Genomic DNA, 23,869 nt, shown 5'->3' on the forward strand with positions numbered 1-23,869 from the left:
TTAATCGAAACTTCACTATCTTATGTTACGCAATTCATAAAACCAACGCAATACTAAAATGCTCTTAGCTTTCATCACGCGAGACTGCCATATCTAATTCTTGACAAGCTTTTTTTTCGGGTTTTTTTTTTGAAGGAGTGACTCAGAATTATCGAATGAAATTATTTACATAATAAATGAATGAAGTCTTGACAAGCTATAATTAACGGAAGAGAGATAAATTGTTAATGTAAAGTGCTGTTTGTCACTGGTCGCATCGGATTACCTAGGGAAATCGTCCTGATATACTTCCTAATGAAAATTCAGTAGCTTTAGCTTGGCGTTCTTTATAAGTCTCAGCCCCAAGGAGGTATCTCAGCCAAGCGTATAACCGGTAAACACAGCAAGCTCGATCACGTAGACGTCAACTTCAAAGGCTTTCAATTGCCTTGACTTCTTGGTTTAAAAAAAAAATGGTTGTGTGGACGATAAATAGCGCTGGTTTTCTGGTCGTTACTATCTTGTTAGGTAAGAATACGTTTATGATTGTCATTTGTATATTCATTGATTGTCCAAGTATTTTCGTACCATAAACTTATAGTTTTTTTTCAGTTCCTGCATTTGCGCTTGAATTCAGTGATACGTCTTTAAAAGTTACTAAGTATAAGTTCTTCTTGAGCAGGTTTTTTCATACTTTTTCGACAATATTGTACAAAATTTAAGCAACTTTATTCCTTGATTCGAGGATTTTTCTCTGGGTTCTCCGTTGTTGTCCCTTCACAAAACCCGCCGCTCAGGGTTCGCGAAAAGATCATACGATTTTTTACACGGTCTAATTAGGCGTCAAACACGTCTAAGTTTATCAGTTGGACTAGAACTAAGTTACGATCCACTAAGACACCCAAAAAATAAAATAAAATAAAATAAATAAATTAGAATGAAACTTAGAAATAAATATTAAACTGGTCTTACTCTCAAAACACACTCAGACTCGACTACAAACAATTCAGGTTTCTGAACAAAACTTTGCAAGTTTACTTAATTATGAGTATAATTGAAATTTCCCTCAAGAATCACCTACAATCATTCGATTCTTTTGATATCGACCAACTACTCCTCAGATTCGAATTCCGTATTTTTTCTTCATAAATATTTGATGTGGAAGAACCATTTTGGTGTTAATAAAATCAGGTTTTACGAAAAGCATTCTATTCGATCTAGCAAGAGCGGTTTTAATAGAAGGTATTAAGAATAATTATAGGGGAAATCTCGAAGCTGTTAACTCTGCCTAAAATGATTAATAAGATAATTAGACGTTTTTCTCTCTCTCTCTCAAGATAATCGAACTTAAATAAACGATGCCTAATAATTAAAAAGGAAAAAATAGTAATATTTAACCAAAATAGACAAACCTATGCATAAACATGCTTATTCAAAATTATTCAGAATCATGTAAATCTAAACTTTATTTTTTTTCCAATTTAAAACCGGCGGGTCTAGGTCTATTGACGTAATATAGATGTCGTACATTTATTTTCCGTTTCTAAATTTAGCTTGCCCGACGCATTTATAGAAACTTCGTGCCAAGGTTTAGATCGTTATGCCTGCATGTAAAAATAATTATAAGAATTGTTTATGCTTATCGAATAGCGCGAGCCATCAACAAAAAGTCAAAATTGTATTCAAACTTACAGAATCCAATATATATGGTAATATAACCTTGTATAGAAATTTGAAATGCAAAACAAAGTTAATAGATTGGTCATTTGGTCTATGAAGAACTGATATTTTTAAAACGCATGAACGGAAATTTTAGGCTTTGGCAAACCTTCACATTTTATCGATAACTCGCGAAAAAAAGTTTTTCGCTGATGTTTAGTCAGGGTCAGGTCTACTGGAATTGGAATTTATCTTGCAATTGCTAGGTAGTTAAAACGGAGGGAGAAAAACCGTAAAAGCCCGGGGAAAAACCCTCGAATTAAGGTGGTTGATATGAATAAATTGCACGTCATTTAAAATGTATTCCTGAAAAATTTTTATCTACACATTCATAAGTATTACATAGACACGTACTACAACATTTTTTTTCTTCAAAAAAGTTAATTGTGTGAATTTTCACGGGCGAAGGTGTAAAAAAAGAAAGAAAAAAGAAAAAAAAAAAAAGAAAAGAAAGAAAAAAACAAGAAAAAAAACAAACAAAACAAAACAAAACGAAACGAAACAAAAACAAAAACAAAAACAAACAAAAGAAAAGAAGAAAAGAAAACAATACAGGAAACCCAGGGCATAAAAACGAATTTCTTCAAAATATATCGCCAGAAAAGTAATATTTCTGGAATCAAATATTGTATACATAAACTTCATACAAGTGATGCCCAGTCAGGAAGCAAACCCGAAACCCTAGAGGCGAGAGGCGAGTGCACCGCTTTGTACTACGCCGTCATTGAGTTAAATGAAATAAATAAATAAAATAAATCACCTTATTTAAGTGTCTAGTCGTTCTAGCGCTTTCGCACTAACTGGGGACACTTTTCGCTCACACGCACTACCACTACATTTAATATTAGTGGTTCTAGTACTCTACGATACGGGAAATAGAAAAGGGACAAATCAACAGAGGCTAAGAAATTAAGGAAATAAAGAAAGGAAGAGCTAGGCACAGAAAGGAATTGAAACTAAAAGGAAAACTCGAAATTTAAAATCATAGTTTGAAAAACAAAGGATAATCGTTGTTTCGGTTCTTGAGTGGAAATAATATGCACTGCTAGACTAGAGGGTGATAACATGATAAAAAACTATTAGATCATACTCTGCCGACTATTGTCTCAATAAATGCCTAATCCCGTCATTAATTTTTAATCTCATCAATATTCATATTTTCATTCATTTTCACTACTTTTTGAAATAAAAATTACTTTGCAGTTGTTTCTTTGGTTTCATAATCTTTATTCTATCAGTAGTTATTTAGATGTTGAGGTTTTACTATTTAGTAATTAGTACATTTTATCCCAAGACAAGGACTTATAGGACGTATCGCTAGAACTAATGGAGTTTTAGCACGTGACTTATCGGCCGAGAACGATATAATGGATATTCGAAATTCAAAGCTTTATGTTTTAGCTTTTTGTATAACTCGATTAAACTTAGCTGAAACAAACTTTCAAAGAGTGAAAGTCATTTTTCGTAAATAGCATAAGCAGCTACGAAACCCTTTTCAATAAAGCATCTTTCGTGAATACGTGGTCTAAGGATGATATATTTAATCGCCGTACTGGTAACATTATTCATAATACCGGAAGATTGTGAGAATATCGAAAGCTGTTATTGCCATCTATTACTTCCAATAACCCGCTGTTACGTGCTTCAAAACAACAAGAACTACACGAATCATGACGATAATTTGCATCAAAAACAAGTGCGTTACATTTTTACCACAGATGTAAATATCAACCAGCATGGCCATCGATCGATTAACACGGCGTCCATTTCTTTTTTCTTTTTTTTGTAGAAATATCGATATAATATTCACTCATGAACCGTAAAATGTCAAAATGTTAAATTTCTTTTGTGATTTTTTTCTTTGAACAGGATGCACATTTCCTATTCCGATTCCTTTTCTATTTTATTTCATCTTTTCTTCTTCTAGGTTTGACATCATTCATTGGCATGGTAGGCAACGGAATAGTATTAGCAATTATCACTACACTTCGTCGTCGTGGACGTAAATCCCCTGTCCATTTGTTCCTGTGCCACCTCGCCATATCTGACTTTTTTGTTTGTGTCATCTGCATACCGCTGACCATATTTAGCAATTTTCATTACCCAACGACCGCTGACCTGTTGGATGTCGTACTTTGCAAATTTGTCCGATTTGTCCAGGTATTAAGATAAGCCTGAAGCGAGATGACGTTTTACCCCCGACTCTATGCCATAATGGTTTTTAAAATTCTTTCATATTAAAATTTTTGATTCCTTAGAGAGTACAGGAACAGTAGTCATAATTAAAGAACAAAAGCAATGTGAAAAGGATTATGGTCTAGAGACGGGGGTAAAACGTCATCTCTCTTCAGGCTTATTATCTTAAATTACATGAATTTATAGAATCAAGAAATGAATCCGAAGGGCCGTATATATAATCCTTATAGATTATGTGACTCAATTCCCCTTAAATTGAGAAGTATGAACACTGGCAATGGAAAAAGAACCTCGAAATTAGAAAGGAGGCAAAATTTCAACTCAAAACCGCACGTTAAAAAAATGACAAGATTTGAATGGAAAGATGTGTTGGGTGCCAAGAGCTCAGTAATGTTTAATTTTGCGTAGTCAAAAATCGGGGTCTGTTAAAGAAGTTTAACTGATGCACTAACTCTGTTATCCATTGTTTTTACAGTTCGTATCACCTACCATTTCCATAGCTGTCCTTACTGTCATCAGCATTGATCGCTACTTATCCTTAGCAAGACCAATGCTCTCCAAGGCACCTCGTTTACGCGTCCTCCGTCCAAACTGGCTCATTTCCTTCGCTTGGCTGTACTCAACGCTCCAGTTCTTACCAACATTCTATTTCTCTTCTCTAGTGCCTATCGATATATCAAACACGACTAGTTTCCACTATTGCACTCCGATACCAAATAAAAGTTCGTCCGGGAAAATATACCTTGTATTGCTATTCTTGGCTTCCTTTGTTGTTCCAGTGAGTACAATGAGTGTGTTGTATTACCGCGTAGCTAGAGTGGTCTGGAACCGAAAAAAGACGCTTTTAGTTCTATCGACAAGCCAGAGCGTTCAAAGTTCAAAAATAATGGAAGGCTCGCGAAAGAAGGTCATTCGTATGCTTCTTATAGTTGTCGCTGTGTTCTTTATTTGCTGGACGCCGTTCGTTGTGTACAGCGGTTTCCTTGAGGAACGCCTTAAGGGGTTCCCTAATCCTATGGACGCGGTAAGACTAGGTTTGTACGGACTTGGCTTGTTCAACTCAATCTGTAATCCATTCATTTACTACTTCAATGGAAATTTCAATCCTCGGGTCTTACTGGAAGACGAACGTCGAGCAAGAAGCTCGAGCGCCTCATCTTTGTCATACTACAACTTAAAACTCCAAAAGCCACGTTCGTCGTCGTCTGCAACAACTTGTTCACAGTTGAACTCTTCGAACAATAATAGAAACGCAAGCTACAGTTGGGAAGCCCGAAGCCGAGCTTTCTCGACTCTGAGTACTGTATCTATGCAGGCTTGTACAAAACCGGAAGAACCCGTTTCTCCGGTGTTCTACCCGGAAGGTCATTCAATGGAAACACATCTGTGATTTACTGGGCACGTTGGGAAAACACAGTATTCAGTAAAATTTGAGAATTAAAAAAAGAAATAACAAAGAGGTTTATTTGTCGACCTCAGACATTTTGTGAGCGATCGAAACACTGTATGATAAGGAAGATATTTGTACCCAAGCTAGACCAGTATGCACCTCGTCCACTCTGTCGTGGCTAGCATTGCCGACTATCCATTTGAGACCAGAATGCACCTAGTTCACTTTGTAGAGCTAGTATTGCTAAATGCCCATATGAATTACAAGTATGATAAAAAGATGGTTTTTATCCAGGCTAGACCAGAACACACCATATGCAGTATATCAGGTCTAGCGTTTATTGGATACCCATATAAGACATGATGAACGAACAAAAGATGTTTGTACCCAAGCTAGACCACAATGCATCTTATTCGTTATCCTAGGTGTAGCATTGCTGAACACCCATATAAGACTTGATTGAACAAAAGACGTTTGTACCCAAGCCAGTGTGCACCATGTTTGCTTCCTTAGGTCTAGCTTTGCTGGATACTCAATGAACAAAATGTTCCTACCCAAGCTAGACCACAATGCTCCATGTTCGCTATCTGGAAAAAGGGACTACAATTATTAAATTGTGTACAATTTTAATAGATTCTTTAATCATAAAGACACGTATTAACAGCAACATTCAGTAAACACACCAGATCAGATGAATATTAGGTTGCGCTTGTTAGAATTTATTACACTTTTAGGGTCGATATCCGTGTGATAAAGTCGTGAATAAAAAACATATCAGTGAAGAGATACGATATCACCTCAAGGTAAACGGGAAACTAGAAATTTTGTTATTGTATGGAACCTAAATGCGTTATAAACAAATGAATACATGTTAAGGGTTAAGAGGAATTTTATTCATTCGTTTTCCATATTATATCACTCACTTTCGGACTCGCTCGTTCGCGATATAGACCCCTTGCAGCACTTTGGAATGCAGCTCCATCTGGGAGTCAAAACAATAGTTTCCAATTATCATGAGATTGGAATTTTGTTCTTTTGTCCCCGAGATCGAGCTGCTTTGACGTCACATGCAAGAGGTCCTCGTAGAATTCAACTCTATTTCAATGCAAAAACTGTGCCAGAACGTTTATATTATTTGGAACACCAATATGGCTGCCGTGTCATGTGAGTGAAAACGCCCTATAATATGGAAACCAGTAAATGAAAACGATAACGAGCTCTTTTTAAAACATGTGACAACTTCTATTTACTTTGTATATATTACCCCATTTGGCACATGAAAGCAAGTCTTACAGCCAAATAGTCACCCCAAAATTTAAAAAAAAAAAAAAAAAATCATTTGATGCAAAAAATATTATTTGAACGACAATGTATTTTTCATGATTAATAGAGGTTTTGCACCATCGCGTGAAGGCAGCCATGACAGGAGGCAGGAACAATTGAATCTGGTCTAATCTGATTTACATGAGAAAGAATTCAGTTTCCCTGAGAAGAAAGACTCCTGTGAAAGACTGAAAGACTGTTGTGCCTCCTGTCATGGCTGCCATTACGTGATGGTACAAAGTCTGTTATGAGTTCAGTTTCCCTAAGGAGAAATACTCTATTGTTGTGCCTCCTGTCATGGCTGTCATTACGTGATGGTGCAAAGCCTCTATAGTGATCAATTTATAAATCATGACGTAATAGAGGAATTCCCAGATTTCGGCATCACAAGGACCCTCAAAAAATTGTCTCGAATGCGAGGCTCACATGAAATACGAAAGAAATGCTACAAATTTCATCGAGAATTTAACAAATAGACATCAGTATTTTATGTATCTGTCCTCTTATTGACGATAATTTCGTCATCATCATTTATTCGTTTTTTACATAACAAAAACGATAAAAACTTCTCACTTTTGATAATCAAAATCACCAACGGAAAGAGCGCATGCTCGATGACGTCAGCTTTATCTGTCTGTCCTCTTATTGATGATAAAAAATAACCAATCAGCGAGAAATTTGTAAGCTATTGTAAAAAGTGTGGTTGCTTTCGTTTTCATGTTAGCCTCACATCCAAGTTCTTTTTGAGAAGGGTCCATTGTACTAGTGGCCGAAGTACTTTAGTATATTATTCTAATTAACAATTGATAGTTCGCAAGCATTCCCAAGAGGTCAAAAGAGTCAAATGACAAAGACAAGGCGGCCATGTTGATGGTATCAACAAAGGAGACAACAAATTAATACCACCAATATGGCCGCACCGTGACTTGCAAACCGCGAAGAATTTCACGGGTTAAGTAAAAAATTGAGATTTATTAGTATTAATGTACTACAAGAATTGAAATTAAAATTATAATGACTTCATGACAAAATATATGATTTTTTCTCTATTAACCAGACCCCCCTCGGTCTCCTTATTAGGCCTTGTAATATCCAAAACGGCGTCTTACCATATTTGGATCAGGAATCCCTCTAGTTCAGTATTGGTCACTGAAGTTAAGTGACGTCAAAATTTAACTTCGCTTATCCAATCACATGATGACACATACATCTAGTTAGACGCCATTTTGAATATTACAATTCTAGATTAGCAATAGATTGATTTTCAAAACTATTCCAAAACTGAGGCAAATACAGAAGAAATTTCTAGATTGTATTTTGTACCTGCCATTTTTTTGTAGTTTCTTGTTAGCCTCGCAGTGTCCCGTGCTGCAAGGTATACATTATATCTATTATTAACAGTACACGGAAATCAAGTTTTTTCTCTTTTAACAACCGTAGTATTGCAGTGAGAACACTCGAACCGTGAACACTTTTTTCCCACGTTTTTTCAGAGTTTTTTTTTTTTCTTCAGATTATTATTTCCTGGAGTTTTTACTGTTTAATTCAAACTTTCTAAAATAAAGCATTGAGTTCAAATACACCGAGCGATTTTCAATCGACTGCCTCAAGGGATGATTTACAGTATGCAAAAGGTGGCAAAAAAATAATTTAAAAAAATTTGAAGAGTTCACGGTTCAAGTTTCTTCGCTCTAAATCTTAAAACATCATGCAACACAAAAAAAAATCATAACTTCAAAACTACTTTTTATCCCCCTCTGCTATTGTTGTAAACCCTTCTTTACACAGGAAATATAGTATAAATATCCAAATATTATACATTATAGCACTTTTGGTTGCTGAAGAAAATAATAATTTCAAAAAGTGCTCGTGTCGAATAAATCTTAAATAAAACAAACTACTGTACTATGAAATTGTTACGGAAAACCCGAATAATAAAATACAATATTTAAGTAAATTTGAAATAGAATAAGTTAATTTTCAATGATAATTTTAAAGTGCTTATGAGCCTTTACACAATATTTACAGAATTGATTCTTTAAATAGTGAATAGTTGATTGTGAAAATAATTCGTCATTTGAATGTCGGGTCTTTGAGATACGAAGGTTTATATTCCCAATATGTTAATGACTATGACTTAACATAAGGGATTTGAGTTATTTTGTGGCAAATTTTAATATTGAACGCTGGATATTTTTTGAAAACAAATTTGTAAGAACCTTTACATGGTTCACGAGTAAAAGGGTGGTGCTTCTAAAATACTGTATTCCAGAACGAGTGCAGTGTTGTATATTAAATGATCCCTTATGTTACGTCATAGTCATTAACATATTTGGAATATGAACCTTCGTATCTCAAAGACCCGACATTGAAATAAATATTTTCACAATCAACTATCCACTATCTAAAGAATCAATTCTGAAAATATTGTGCAAAGGCTTATAAGCACTTTAAGTCTTTTTTCTTCCTTTAAAAACTCGTAAAGTCCAATTTGTATGGTAATGGTTACCGTTCCTGCGCAGTCAAAACTATCTTCATATACTACTTATTTTCAACTACACTCAAATAAAACCAGTGGTTTCGCATTTTGAGGAAGGCTGTCCAGCTGATCTGAAATAATGAGGTAGAAATTGCGTCATTGCAAAACTGTGCGTCAAGTGCAAGAAGCCTACGAATTGGCCAGTGAAAATATAAAAATAAGGACATAGCTACCATTATAATAAATATATTTAACACATTTAGGCCTAGGGCAAACGTCGAACTTTCCATGCACCGAACTCATTAAAAACAATGGATATCAGGTGATAATGAGGCGGCATTCTTTGATGCATGGAAAGTTCGACGTTTGCCCTAGGCCTTAATGATTGTGTTGCCGTTATTAAGCAGTTATAAGCAATTTTTTTTTCATTCGATGGCCTGGAAATTTATGATTTCAAGAGGAAAGGTGACACCTCAGTTTTGCAAATTTTTGCGCTGCTCACTGATTGCTTAACAATTTTGCACCGCCAAGCTACGATCCTTCTAAGTTCGCCATGACACCTTGTACCATAAGATGCTTGTCATCAATTTCCAAGAAATCCTATTGGTTCTTGTGATTCTGCTGATGTACCTTATACGGCAGGAACACGATACTACGAGAGTTTTGATTGGCCAAATGACTTCAATACTACTATCAACCATTTTTGCTGGATGACGTCGCTCGTAATGACTGCGATCATGTCAGCGGTCCTCCTCTTTAGTTGACTCAACATTGTTACCTCCTTGTGATGTGATTAGATACCAAATGCTTTCCTCATATGGAACATGTCAATAAAGCTGGTTATATTTAAGAACAAAGGTTCTAGACAAGACAATATAGATAAGACCGTATGGTAGATTATTATGATCAAGTAAGCACCAATACTATCCCAAGATCAAGACTTGAACACCAGAAGGCTTGTAAAGGCAATTGCAAGCAGAAAGAAGATAAGGATTCCAAGTTTCCAAAGCAAGAAGTATGGTTCTTAAGTTGTCAAATGCTGTCGTTGCTGTCAGCTTAGTCAATGAGATTAAGTCCAATACTACAACAAACTGCTATAGCGTGGTTTTCATTTCTGTTATCGATGTGTTTTAAGATGGAGTTTTTGATATGAGGTTTTCGCTGGGATTCCCTCACTCGATGATGTCAGTGGCCACGTGAGTTTTTCTTGCAATCTTATTGGATCCAAAGTCTCCAATCACGAATCGTTAATAAAATATATCCTACACATACCATGAAACATATCCGTTCAGGGTCACGAGAGTTTTTCACTGTAATCTCCTTGGATCCAAGGCGTAAAATCAGATCGTTGGTCAAATGATATTAAAAAAAGCACAATGTCAAGTGACGGATTTTTCCTGTAATCTCATTGGACCAAAAGTGTCCAATCAGAAATTAGTAGGATATAGACCACATTATATTGTCGGAAGCTTCAAGTAAAGAGCGTTATTTCAGAAGCCGTCAGAAAGAATTTTGACTCGCTAAGATTGCACTTCGGAAGAGAAGAGTAGACTTGCATTGCATGCTCATAAAATAAAATACATCTATCAAGTGTTAGCTAATAAATACTTGGGATTTTATCGAAGTGACCTCGAAGTTTGCTTCGCCAGTAGCCTCCTTTGTAGACGTAGTCAAACGTCCTCGTGTAGGGGTCCTCTCGGGGAACGAACCATCTAAAAGAAAGACAAGAGTTCGTTACATAAATGACAATTTTGACAAGGTGCATTTTGGCATAGATTGGGCACAAACATTATCTGTTGTTCATCATGTAATATTCTTCGATTGAACGTTATGTAATCGCGGCCATGTTGGTGCCATTTAACAAAAAAAATTCACATTAGCATCCATTGTTAAAGGCACCACAATGGCCGCATGTTTTTGTCTTTTGCCTGTCTTGGGAATGCTTTCAACCCATGAATATGGTTAGCAAAGCTAGACCTGGGATAAAGAACATGATGCATTGTGGTCTAGCTGGGGTACAAACATCTTTTGTTCATCACGTCTTATGTAGGTGTTTAGCGAAAACCGAACTAGGGATAGTGAACATGGTGCATTCTGCTCTAGTTTGGGTACAAATATGTTTTGTTTTTCATGTCTTATATGGTTGTTTAGCAAAGCTAGCACCTTGTTCATCGAACTGGTGAACAAGCCAGTGACAAAGCAAAAAATATAAATCCCTCAAGGGTGGGGTGCGTAGGAATGGCTGTTGAAGTACCTTGGAGTCCATGCCTCGTTTGATAAATCCCGCTCCTTACGCGATGCTCTCTGTCTTTCCTCGAGACGGTGTTTCTCGCCAGCAGAACTGTCAATCTGCAAATAAAATAAGAATATCAAGTAACAATTCTTCATAAAAATTTCCAAGGGTTCTAAAAGAAATGCCCTCCTCCCCCTCACAGATAGGCATACGCCCTTGATATTTGTGGAGAAATTTAGAGTATTTTTTTAAAGTATCAATGACCTTTATGACGTCCACAAGTCAATTTTGTACCCAGGAGTTAATTCACGAATATATGAAGAAACAAACTAAAATTTGAATTAGACGCAGAAAGCATGAAAAAGCGCTCTAGTAACCCGTTTCATTTTATGTCACGATAAAAAAAGTTATCAATAGACCTTTTACGAATTCTCTTTTATGACCACGAACAATGGCTCAAAGTCGAGGCTGCACTTGATAAAACACAGTAAATGTATGAAAACATTAAGTACAACCTCGACTTTGTCGTTTTGAAAGAAAAATATTTTGAATACTACCTTGCCACTCTCGAGTAGCCGTATATCTGGTCTGTTTCGACAATCAGTGGGGCATGTTGATCCTTCAATCAAAAGAAGAAAAAAAACATTAATAGAGCGTCCTTACGTGACGTCACAGCGGCAATGCTGGTGTACCAAAACAATACATTTTCTATCCTCCGGGGATTGAACTCTATTTTTATATAAAAACCGTGCAGAAAGTTTGTATTGCTTGGCACATAAATATGGCTTCCTTGTCACGCGAGCCGTGAAAACGCTCTATTAAACAAAAATATTCTCCTAAAACCTGATAAGAGGCGTCCTCGTTCGCATTTAGGAAAATACGAGGTATGTCTCGTTCTATAGATTGTTAAGTTGATAAAGTTTTTTTGCTGTATAAATTATATTACACCGGAGATAAGCGCTATACGACTGAGGCACGTGCCAATGGAAATGTCATGGAAACGCCTTGATTGACGTCCACAAAAGCCTAGGCTACTTCTACGTAAATTAATCTAGTGTATTTACTCAACGATTCTTGCTTACCGTAATCAGGGTCGTTCAGTTGTATCGTGAAATTCGTAAACGAGTACATCCTGAAAAAAACATTTGAGAGATTGGAACCTTCGTTCCAGTATTGCTGGTTTGCAATCATTCCCAAGAGAGTGAAATAACAAAGACACGGCGGCCATGTTGGAGGATATAACAAAAGAGACTAATGACGAATCTTTTGTTAAACTCATCCAACATAGCGGCTGTGAAAACCATCAATAGAGGAGCCATGGTCTACATTCCAAATTCAAATCTGCCGTCATCTTCTACCATCCTGCACGATATGAGAAAACTATCTACATGCGCAGGTAGCCAGAGCTCCAGAGTTGTTGAAACTTTTTATTTGGAGCTCGCAGCTTATGTACAGCCGAAGAAATTAAAGATGATCTCTGATGAATGCGCGCTTATACAGCACCTCGTTTCACAAAGGGTCGGCATATAAAAACTAGCAAACCAAATCATAGCTGCAGTCAGCAGGTGTTCTTAATTAAGATGACCGAAAACAACATGATAACCACTGACTAGCGTTTGAGTAGCCAAGTGTTTACGTAGAGAACAGTAGAGAGGCCAGTCAGGCGCTAGTCAGTGTATGCAGAACAATAGTTGTTCAATAATTGGTATCCATGTAGTAAAATAGGAAACAAGAATACTATGATGCACTTCTAGAAAAAGAATCGGATCAAATCCCAGCAATGACTTCTCTTTCCTTAACCAATATTCGTAGTTTCAGCAAACGAACAAACTGGCTTAATTCGTAGAATCAGAGAGTGGTAAAAGTAAGCTTATTTTCCTTTCCCTCCCTCGTCCCTACTTCTCCTCCTCCCTCGTCCCTAGTTCTTCTCTGCCATATAATTTAATACAGGCATCCCAACAGAAATATATGGGGTAGGCTGCGGAGAAGGCTAAGCTTACTTGTGGGAATCTTCGGGTCTGCGGTTTACGGTCCAAAGATCAATGCTGTCACATTTCACATCTGTTGGAAATATATTTTAAAAAATTAATCTAAACTACAAATAGGCTGCGTTAATAATGTATGGCATAGTGGGGGAGGGGGGAGGGGGGGGGGGGGGCAGGTTAAATTGAGGGGGGATCGGAAAAATGTTGGTAGGAAAAAGGGGGGATGGGCAAATTTTTATCAGAAAAATGGGGGATGCACAATTTTTGGAACAAACTACAAGCCTTGCTTAGGGGGTATCATATTTTTTGCATTACTTTAAGGGGGGGGGGGGTGTTAACCAATGTTTTTGAAATAAGTGTATTTAATTGTAGGGATTCCGTGTGTGTTGTATTTGGCGCTATCTGAGATCCAACTTCGAATGTGATACTCTATCCCTTGCCTCAAGGGTTTGATTTTATCTCTGTAAAAATCAACATGTGAGTTGCGCTTAGAATACTGCTCGGCTAGGCCTCGTGGATCCATACTACTTTGACAATGTGATGACGCAATTTATCGTCAATAAGAGGACAGACACATAAAAATCTGATGTCAATTTGTAAAATATACAGACTAATCATCCATCCCTGACATACCTCCATCAACGGGCGTACACTCTAATGAGCGGTCCCAAGAACCATTAACGATATATCGTATGTTACTATCTGCGTCCTTTACCTCTCCTGGTGAAAAAAAAATCCAGAAAAAATAAGTTTGAACATTTCTTTCATAACAGTAATTTCTATGGTGTTGTTAAAACACACTGAGGGTGCGCACGTGGCGTCAGAACTGTGCTCCATTAACCGATGCACCACAATTCTTGACCAATCAGAACATGCTACGCGCGCATGACACTGGCACTGTGCTCTATTCACTGATACAGCACAGTTCTCGACTAACTAGAGCACACGTTGTATTCAAAATATTTCACGATTTAGTATATACGTACCTTTAACCACTGTAAACTTCTCCTGTGCCTTTCTGACAGGTGTAAAGTGCATTGTACAAGTTTCCCTTGTCTGATGGTTAGTAACCAACACATCTCCTTCCTACAGAAATTTTTTTTTTTAAATTTTGGATGTGATTTAGTAAAAGTTCATTTCGTTTAACTGTGAAACGTAAAGGCCGCACACGGTATTACCATGGCATGGACTGGATGACATCAAATAGCATCTTATAGCATATAAGATGCACTAAGTTAGTGAGACCCAAAGAGCTTGGGCCAGGGGGTGGTAGTGGGGAGAATGCACTTGTTTATGTACATGTATGGTAAGGGAAGAGGGGGTAACTTTCCTCCCGTTCAAAATTTTCCTTCAAAAATTTACTTCCCTGAGTCTCTCGTGCTCCAGTGCTACTCGGTCAAGAGTTTCTACCAAGCCCTGGAGCAAGAAAGCTTCTGGAACCCAGAATGTACTCACCTGATCAACATAAAGGCTTCCCACCAAGATGTTATGGATTGTCGTGATAGGCTTCTTCCAAGAGAAATGATGTCCGTTGGTTTTAAACTTCAAGTGACACATACCAGTAGGAATGACTTTGAAAAACTGCCCTCTAAATTTAGTATCAAGTCTGTACTCTTGCCAGAAGACCCAGTGATCCGATTCGGCATGAAGAGCAGAGATGGGAGGGTGATGGGATACCTGTGGTGGACAGGAGTATTGAAGGAATTTTTTTTGTCCAGAACATCTCTATAGCATTTCTAAGATGTTATATTGCATAGTTCCATTGGTATCCATACCTCCCCCATGAAGTGGGATTAGTATTTATGCAGGGTTGGAAATGTCTGAGGAGGGTATATTGTGTAGTTCCATAAAATATCCATAGTCCTCCCCCCATGGAGTGGGATTAGAATTTCTGCATGGTTGGAAGGGGTCTGAAGAGGGTATATTAGGTTAGTTCCATAAAATATCCATACCTCCCCCCATGGAGTGGGATTAGAATTTCTGCATGGTTGGAAGGGTCTGAGGAGGGTATATTGTGTAGTTCCATAAAATATCCATACCTCCCCCATGGAGTGGGATTAGAATTTCTGCATGGTTGGAAGGGGTCTGAGGAGGGTATATTAGGTTAGTTCCATAAAATATCCATACCTCCCCCCATGGAGTGGGATTAGAATTTCTGCATGGTTGGAAATGACTGAGGAGGGTATATTGTGTAGTTCCATAAAATATCCATACCTCCCCCCATGGAGTGGGATTAGAATTTCTGCATGGTTGGAAGGGTCTGAGGAGGGTATATTGAGTAGTTCCATAAAATATCCATACCTCCCCCCATGGAGTGGGATTAGAATTTCTGCATGGTTGGAAGGGTCTGAGGAGGGTATATTGTGTAGCTCCATGAAATATCCATACCTCCCCCCACGGAGGGCAGTTGGTATTTCCAAGTGACTGGAGAGGGCCGGAGAAGGGTATTTCCAGAGCACATATCCATACTTTGGCTTACAGAAAGGGATTGGAATTTAGGAGGGGTGATCCATGGAGGGCAGTTGGTATTTCCAAGTGACTGGAGAGGGCCGGAGAAGGGTATTTCCAGGGCACATATCCATACCTTGGCTTACAGTTGAGAGGGATTGGAATTTAGGAGGGGTGATCGCTGTTAAACAAACTTACTGTACCTGTTCAGCTATAAGTGCATAGCCAAGATCTGTGTTGATATATTCAAAGGTTTCTCCAAGAAGAGGGTTAAAAGGCTTCCAGAACCTAAATATAATTTAGTAAAGAAATGGAGAAAAAATGGAAAGGATAAGAACCTTTAGCAACATTGTTTTTAATTATCGTGAGACTCCGGCAACAGCCACTGTTTATTAATAATGTACTATAAATATATAATATCGATAAAAAACTATTTAATATATAGTCTGACAAAATAAAAAACAACACTCATGAGAATTTGAAAACTTTAATGTTTAACCCACATAATTTTTTTTCAAGCACTTGTCATGAATGCAAGCCAGTCATCATGGCAGCCCTGTCAGTTATGGCTTACTTTACTTCTTTGACTCAGGATGATCAACTACTTACCTGGACAATACTGTTGAGTATGTAGAACAAGCAAAAGCTCCCACGTGAGCCAATCTTACAAAGGAGTTTTTACACACTGAAAAAATATTTATTAATATAGAAAGTTAAGGGACCTTAATTAGTAGTTAATATTAACTATGGCATCCCTTCCCTTCACAATTTTCAATTCTATCATTGAATGATGGCCACAGCGTTTTTTCAAGCACTAGTTGGTTGTTAATAAGTGCAACTCTCATGAATCAGGCATGTGCGTCACATTTATTGTATATACACGAGTCATATACTGCACTCTTTAAATTTAATGTTGCATTTTTGAAATGTAGACTAATTTTCAAATTTGTATAAAGCCAGAGTGACTGTTTTCCTTGATTACAGACTCATTTATTCAGCCAGGTTATCCTCATTTCATCATCAGAATATTCACAAATACCAATGTTAAGGTAAAGAATGCACAACTTCAACAATATCAACAAATTGAAATTCATAGGACCTTCACTGGAACATGTAAATTTTCTATGGACATAAGTTAGGCTTAAACTCTGCAGGGGCAGTTCCAGGGGTGGTAAAAGAGGTGACTAGCTACCACTCCCCCCCTATGCAAAAAAAAAAACCAGTTTCTCAGTATATCGTTAGTAACAGTCAATCCCCTTTTCCTGAAATTCCTGTTAAAACCTTAATTTGTAATTAAGTTACCCACCCCTACCCTTGAGCAACAGAGAACTTGAAACTGGAGTAATTACCACATGCTCTGTTTAGTATGTCAGCATATTCCAGATCTTCTGATAGTCTCTGTTAAATATATTCAAAATTTACGGTTCATAAAATGCAAAATTTTTAGTTAATAAAAGGTGATTTATACAGGGTAACAGATATTTGACGAAATGAATCATCCAATCATATTCAAGTACTGTCTCTTTCACAACAGTCGAGACACAGAAATAGCGCAAATATAGACTTCTGTCTATCAAATAAATGGTTTGAGTAGATTCCATTGTACCCTTCCATAATCTTATTTGACTTACAACGTAACTACTAATTGACTAACAATAATTAATGTAACTAATAACAATTTACTTGAATGATTGCAGTGATATTGCCTAATTTATGGAAAGCACAAGTGGTGTATATAATAATGCAACCTGGGTTTAATTTTTGGACTTGTTGTATCTGTGAGTAGAGTTGTTGGTTGGTTCTCTCTGCCTGGTGCTTCGACAGTAATTTCTCCAGTATCTCTGGTTTCCCTCCCATTGCAAAAATCAACTCCTAAATTCTAATTCAAATGCAAGAAAGGCCCTGGATGAAAAATACTGTATAAATCTAGTTACCCTATCAAAATGAGTAGTTTCATTGTGTATTTTCCTGTCAAGATTATTTGTTGCAACAAAAATAGTAGTAATATGATTCATACCAATTAATCTGACTTACCTGTAGAAATGACAGTGGTTCATTAAAGTGAACTGGCATAGTCACTTTGGTCAGATCTTTGCCTACAGCAGACTTCATGAACCTATTAATTGCACAGATATTCATAATGCATCGCAATTCATTAAATAGTTTCTTATATTTTTGAGACGACAATATTTTGTGGTAAGTGTTTCAAAATTAAGGTTTCTGATTGGCTAACGCGTGACGAAAAGGAAAGCTTGAGTGCGCGTGCAAGTCAAATTTTTACGCTTGTTGCTTGCACCATAGCACGCTTTTAATCAAAGAAAATCAGTCAGGTTTTTTTTTTCTTTTTTCGAGAACATACAATTTCGAGATGATAAAATCGTAATATATTTTCTCCCAACTAGCCGTCAATATTTCGTGGTATTGTTGTCAAAATCCTAATTAGTTTATAAAGTTATACTGATGACAGATAGATACATCTTTTATCATCTGGTTGTCATTGAAACATAAGAAAGAAACTGAAGTTTGATTGCATAATTGTGTCAAATTATAATAAATAATGACTTAAATGTGTAGTTCAAGAAATTATTCATACCCACACCACAGACTGCAGCAATTGGAATTTCCAAAGGGATGGGGGACAGAGAAAGAACAAAAATTATAGAGTTTGTATGGAAGAAAATTGGAATTTCTGAGGGGGGTATGGATAATTAATTCTGGAACTAGCATTTTTGTCTTAATCAAGTACCTGATTAAACTTTTTATCGAACTGCGCTCCCTGGTAGCTGGTAGTACAGGTCTACTCTTTTGCCTCTCCGAGAAAACTAAATAAAAAAATCCTTAGCAAATATTTTCCCACTTTCAACACTCCATTTTAACAGGAATGGTAGCAGCTTACTTAGAGGAGGGGGTAAGAAAAGGGGGTAGGGTTGCAGGGCTTATAGAGTTGTCCTTCTTGATGCAAAAATCAACTTCTAAATTTCAATTCAGAGATATTCTCGATCGATAGGCTAACCCCCATATCTTCTTTCGCCCTATAATGCCAATAAATTGGTCATTTTCCTATTTTTTTATGATAATCAGAACAAATAGTTTCTGCATAATTATATTAACCCTAATGCACTTGGTAAGACAAACTATATAAATGTGTTTCATATTACGATACTGCATTTTGAACCCCCTAACCATTTTCACTCTTACATCCCTCTCCAATTTAGGCTAAAACATTCTATTATGTAGGGATTAGACAAAACAAGTGTGTGCGGTGCACATTGCATTAGGACTGAATTAAGACCTCAAGCTAAACGCCAGCAAAACAAAGCCATACTTGCTTCCAACTTCAAACAAATATAGGCATATTGTTTATATCTGACTAAAAATATTGCCTGTGCTTAAAAATAAAAGGATAATAAAATCTAATCACCAGTAAAGCCACAGATGTCCTTAAGAGAAAATACTGTTATTCCTAAGTGTAACTTTATATTTCAAACATGAACAAATATTGTGCAAGAATTGGTATAATTATTATAAACTTAGTTAATACGTAATCACTTACTAGGACATTTCCTAAGTTCTGCAAACTCTTCCTCAAAATCTCCATCCAATTCCAAAGGATCCTAAAAAATATAAAGAATGAATTATTTTATTTTGTTGATTGCAAAAATGCAAAAATGAAGTTGTAACATAATACAATAACTATTCTTTTTTTTAACCAAAGTTCAAGGTAATAGAGCGAGACATTTATCATAAACTAGAACGCTATTATTTATTTATAGCAAAAAGATGTTTATGCAGCCTCAGAAACATGCCGTAAAATATCGAGTTTCAAAAAAAAAAAGATTCTGCTCGAGAGCATTCCTAAAGCTAAACCTTATGCTGATTAATTGTAAAAATCTTAAACAAGAGTCTTTAAAATAATGTAGCTTATGGTGGACTTAATTATTTTTGGGGGAAATAAGATAAAGTATATATGTTATCGCGGTAATCTTTCGACACAATTTCTGCAGGTATTTTGGTCAGACAGTCGCTTCATCTGTGCCAAAGAATAAAAATAAAACCATGGCTTGATACCAGAATATAAATTCAATCGCCAACGTTAAGGTTTAAAACTCTAGATAGCTAGCTAGAACAAGGAATATCGAATGGGAACAAAGGAAAATCTGGAGTAACTATATATATTTTCTAATCGATTTAAGTCGTGAAACCAGTTTTGAGTGGCATATAAAGCAATTTGTTTTTTTGAGCTTGTGGTAAAATTAGTTAGAATTTGTCAATTAATATGGAATATAACACCATATTTTTTCTTCTACTTTATGAAGAGAATATTCTTAATCCGTAGGTGGCTGCTGAATCGCATTGAACGACATAAACGACACGATCCCCTCCTCCACAATGTTCAAAGAATTCAAAATTAAATGGCTTGAAAGGGCCTCACACAGTAATGTTTAGTTTTAGAAATCGTTTCTGAATGAGAAGACAACATATCTCACTAATGAAATGTTTTAGTTCGTGATTCGTTAGCAAGAGAATTTCTCTTCAATATCCAAGTTGGTGAATCACAAATAATACATGAGATTTTACGCATTGAAATTCGAGGTACAGAGTTCATTAAATAAACTCGAAATAAAACCAAAACTCGCATTCATCTTACTAGAACAAGGTCAAGTTCTTCTTAATACCTATTTTTTCATTTAAATTTAAATCCATCAATAAGACAAAAGGTAAATAACTACTATATTTTGAAAAGCAAACACGAAAATTATACTCACACGAGCGACTCAAAATACTCATAACTTTACCTTTTCTTTGCAATCCGGCTGAGCTATCCCTGTCTTAATCATCTCTACAGATTTATATGATATCCTAGAGGTTATAAATACTATTATAAGAACGGTTAAAATACGGAGAATTCAGAAATGTATACATGAATAATATGCCTGGTACATTTCAATTTGGTCTGTTTTCCTTCGAAACCATGACCCCATTGCATTATGGGGTAGGCAGGTGTATTTTTCTTTTCTTTTTCCTTTTTTACCCCTAAATGAAAACGAGGTCGATCCCTTGACGTCTTGTCGCCTGGAGATAATTAACGTCACCGCTTTTATAATATCGCTCAATCAGCGGGACGAAAATAAATAATGCTTTTCTCTTCAATTTATTTTTCCATTTGATTTCGGCATTAACAATAATAATAATATTTAAAAAATCTAGAAAACTCTATGTAGACATCAAATGGGTTTCCCTGGCTCCTTTGAATAGGATGTTGAAATGTCATGATTTATTAGACCGACTGTAGCCAAGTTGACCGGCCAACGAGAATATATTCACTTGGTGTTTATGTTCTGCCTGAAAGAGAAAAGAGTTAAAGAATTTCTCAGATGAATGATTGATTGATGGAGCGCACACAGAATTGATCACGAGCACGCAAAACACCGCACGATTCAATGACCGCGATTACGTCATGGTAGACAGACTTCGATCCGATTAAAAGTCGCAGTCATATCTCTCTACAATTCATTTTGATGCGATTTAAATAGGAACCACTTTTCATTTTTCTTACATTTTATTTTATTTTCCCTATCTTTTGCTATCTTTTAACCATTCTTCTTTCCTTTTCTATTTTTCTTTTTTCTTTTTCTTTAGTTTATTTTCGTTTTATTTCTTCTTTTTTTTTTTTCGTTTTTCCTCTATTTCCTTTGTTCTTTTCTTCATTTTCTTTATTCCTTTCTTTCTATTTTTTTTCTGTGAGATGAGGAAAAATATGGGTAAGAGATTTGTAAAAAATTAAAACTTCATAGTTAAACACCTTACGTTTATTCCCATTCTGTCTGTCCGTCTGTCCGCTTGAGACTGACTGACTCACGGTGACCATCTGTCCGTCTGTCCGTCTGTCCGTCTGTCCGTCTGTCCGTCTGTCCGTCTGTCCGTCTGTCCGTCTGTCCGTCTGTCCGTCTGTCCGTCTGTCCGTCTGTCCGTCTGTCCGTCTGTCCGTCTGTCCGTCTGTCCGTCTGTCCGTCTGTCCGTCTGTCCGTCTGTCCGTCTGTCCGTCTGTCTGTTTGAGACTGACTGACTTACAGTGACTATCTATCTATCTGTCTGTCTGTCTGTCTGTCTGTCTGTCTGTCTGTCACTTTTTAAAATGCCCATCCGCATCCTCTATGTCTCAGTTGTCATCGCCAGTTCAGTGTCTTAATTTCTTCTTCTATATTCTTTCTCTCATTCCTTTTTGAGCAATCTTCTGATTCTGAAGCCACGGTGGCGGCCACGCATGCGCAGGGGTGGTCCCGTGTGTTCCATGGAAATTCCCCTTTTGTGATATCTTGTTAAGCCAATCATGTTCTTTAAGATCAGCGGAATCATATTGCAACTCCCCCGTTTGTGATGCCGATCTTACCAGCTTTTTCTGGCACGCGGATCATTTAAAAATTTTTAGATTCTGGATCCGCCACTGAGCCATTACCAACCTCTTTTATGACAGTCGTCAAGCAGTAATGTCCTTTTTATTTTGCATTCCCTACCACTTTGAGTGCGACTACAGGAAACGATCAAAATTTAAGACCAACTTCCCTCGACCAATGAAAACTAACAGGTTTGACCGGTTTAATATGATCGACTTTGTCTAGACTGGCATATTCTACATATACATATATATAGAATAGTGATGGAAATAGCAAATAAACTAAGGCATATACGATTTTCACTACAGCGCTGTTTCACAGAGAACCGCAAGGCTCTCTCCCCTCAGGTGAAGTGAACTTTAATACAAGCTTGTCGGTCTTATAGACGAATGCATTACAGAGATTTCATCAAAAGATATTTTGAGGAATGCTGGCATACATATACATAAATACATATGCATATACATATACATATATCTCACTGCAGACTGTCGAACTCGCAGTTTATTGCATGCAAGACGTCAAAGACATATATCAAACGATATCTACATCTACTACTCATTCCATGGGCAGTCAAAATTTCTCTACACTCATTGACAACAACTGCAAAATTTATTGACTAGTTTGAAAATCTTCGTCATATGCAACGAAGAAATGGATATCTGATTCGGCGTGCAACCAGAAACTCAAGATAAAAGGTAAGATGTTTCGGAAATTTTTTTTTTTTTTTTTGTATAAACCGATAACGCCTCACTTGCAAAAGTTCTGGCCATGGCATTTGAAGGAAAAATTAATCAAGTTTTATCGCCCTATATATACTATTATCCGAATTGAAGGTTTTGAAAAACTAAAGCTCGTTTGATTCTTTGGAATTTTACTGCATGCATTTTGTGTGGCTTTTCTGTTTCAAAATTAAGTTCGTTTTCTTGTCTTGTCATTGTTATATAATTTTTTCTCTCTTTCTTTTTTTTTTTTTTTTTTGCTTTCTTGGAGACATTTTATGCAAAAGGCTTGGATAAAATTTAATTTTTTTACTAACAACAACTACATGATTTCCATAATAGCATCATATTTTCCCCTTCATGCTCAGCGTTTAACGTTCAAGTTCGGGGCAAAGTTTGAACAATAAAGCCCAGTTCAAAAGGTTTTTTATCTTCTAAGGCTGTAACATTAAAATGAAAACGATAACGAAACTATGAATCGATTTTCAATCGCAAAAGAGAATAAGATTAAATTATATATTTCAAGATCATTCAGACAAAATTGAAATTTTTGACTGCAATCTAGACTTTAATATCATACTAGTTGAGATTAAAAGAATATATTTTAGGAGATCCATTTTTGGTTTGTGTGTGTGAATAGCTTGTGAATAGATGTGCCGACAATAGTTGGTTTCCTGACGCCCATTAGCAGTGAAAGTGCTATTCGACACCGGACGCATTAACCGTCAGTTGATGTAAACTAGATTACGTATGATGGAGTTTGGTGTAAACACTAAACAGGAAGTAAGGGAAATGAAAAGAAAGAAAGAAAGAAACTGGAAATAGAGAAAGAAAGAAAGAGTGAAAGAAAGAAAGAAAGAAAGAAAGAAAGAAAGAAAGAAAGAAAGAAAGGAAGAAAGAAAGAAAGAAAGAAAAAAAAGAAAGAAAACTGGAAAATATGTCATATATTAAAAATATATGTACAGAGAAATCTAATTTATATATATATGATATACACTCG

The 23,869-nt window shown here is 36.4% G+C and overlaps 3 protein-coding genes across 4 annotated transcripts in view; 1 reads left to right on the top strand and 2 right to left on the bottom strand.

The window, feature by feature from the left end:
* Window positions 1-139: 139 nt before the first annotated feature.
* LOC116298289 (pyroglutamylated RF-amide peptide receptor) lies at window positions 140-7,638 on the top strand. Its single transcript, XM_031706682.2, has 3 exons — window positions 140-507; window positions 3,626-3,858; window positions 4,370-7,638. The coding sequence occupies exons 1-3, from the start codon at window positions 453-455 to the stop codon at window positions 5,282-5,284; spliced, it is 1,203 nt and encodes a 400-aa protein (XP_031562542.2). The 5' UTR covers window positions 140-452; the 3' UTR covers window positions 5,285-7,638.
* On the bottom strand, window positions 6,156-20,733 carry LOC116298288 (oxysterol-binding protein 2). Its single transcript, XM_031706680.2, has 16 exons — window positions 20,549-20,733; window positions 19,306-19,366; window positions 18,499-18,574; window positions 17,787-17,868; window positions 17,102-17,150; window positions 16,362-16,437; window positions 15,956-16,040; window positions 14,760-14,981; window positions 14,291-14,390; window positions 13,938-14,024; window positions 13,320-13,380; window positions 12,402-12,451; window positions 11,877-11,938; window positions 11,341-11,435; window positions 10,695-10,798; window positions 6,156-9,217 (listed from the first exon to the last, which is right to left on the bottom strand). The coding sequence occupies exons 1-16, from the start codon at window positions 20,588-20,590 to the stop codon at window positions 9,159-9,161; spliced, it is 1,311 nt and encodes a 436-aa protein (XP_031562540.2). The 5' UTR covers window positions 20,591-20,733; the 3' UTR covers window positions 6,156-9,158.
* Window positions 20,734-20,959: 226 nt separating this feature from the next.
* The window catches only part of LOC116298293 (pleckstrin homology domain-containing family M member 2), a 40,039-nt gene continuing 37,129 nt past the window's right edge, over window positions 20,960-23,869 (bottom strand). The window contains exon 28 of one of the 2 annotated variants that reach the window (XR_016119733.1): window positions 20,960-21,095. The gene's annotated coding sequence lies outside the window, so the exon portion shown is untranslated. Of the gene's footprint in view, window positions 21,096-21,473; window positions 21,492-23,869 lie in introns of those variants that run through there. The other variant, XR_016119735.1, reaches the window with a different exon arrangement.

Source organism: Actinia tenebrosa, unplaced genomic scaffold, assembly GCF_029948245.1.
Source record: "Actinia tenebrosa isolate PJP-AT-01 unplaced genomic scaffold, QUT_ActTen_1.0 PGA_scaffold14__42_contigs__length_11649687, whole genome shotgun sequence".
Taxonomy (NCBI): Eukaryota; Metazoa; Cnidaria; class Anthozoa; order Actiniaria; family Actiniidae; genus Actinia; species Actinia tenebrosa.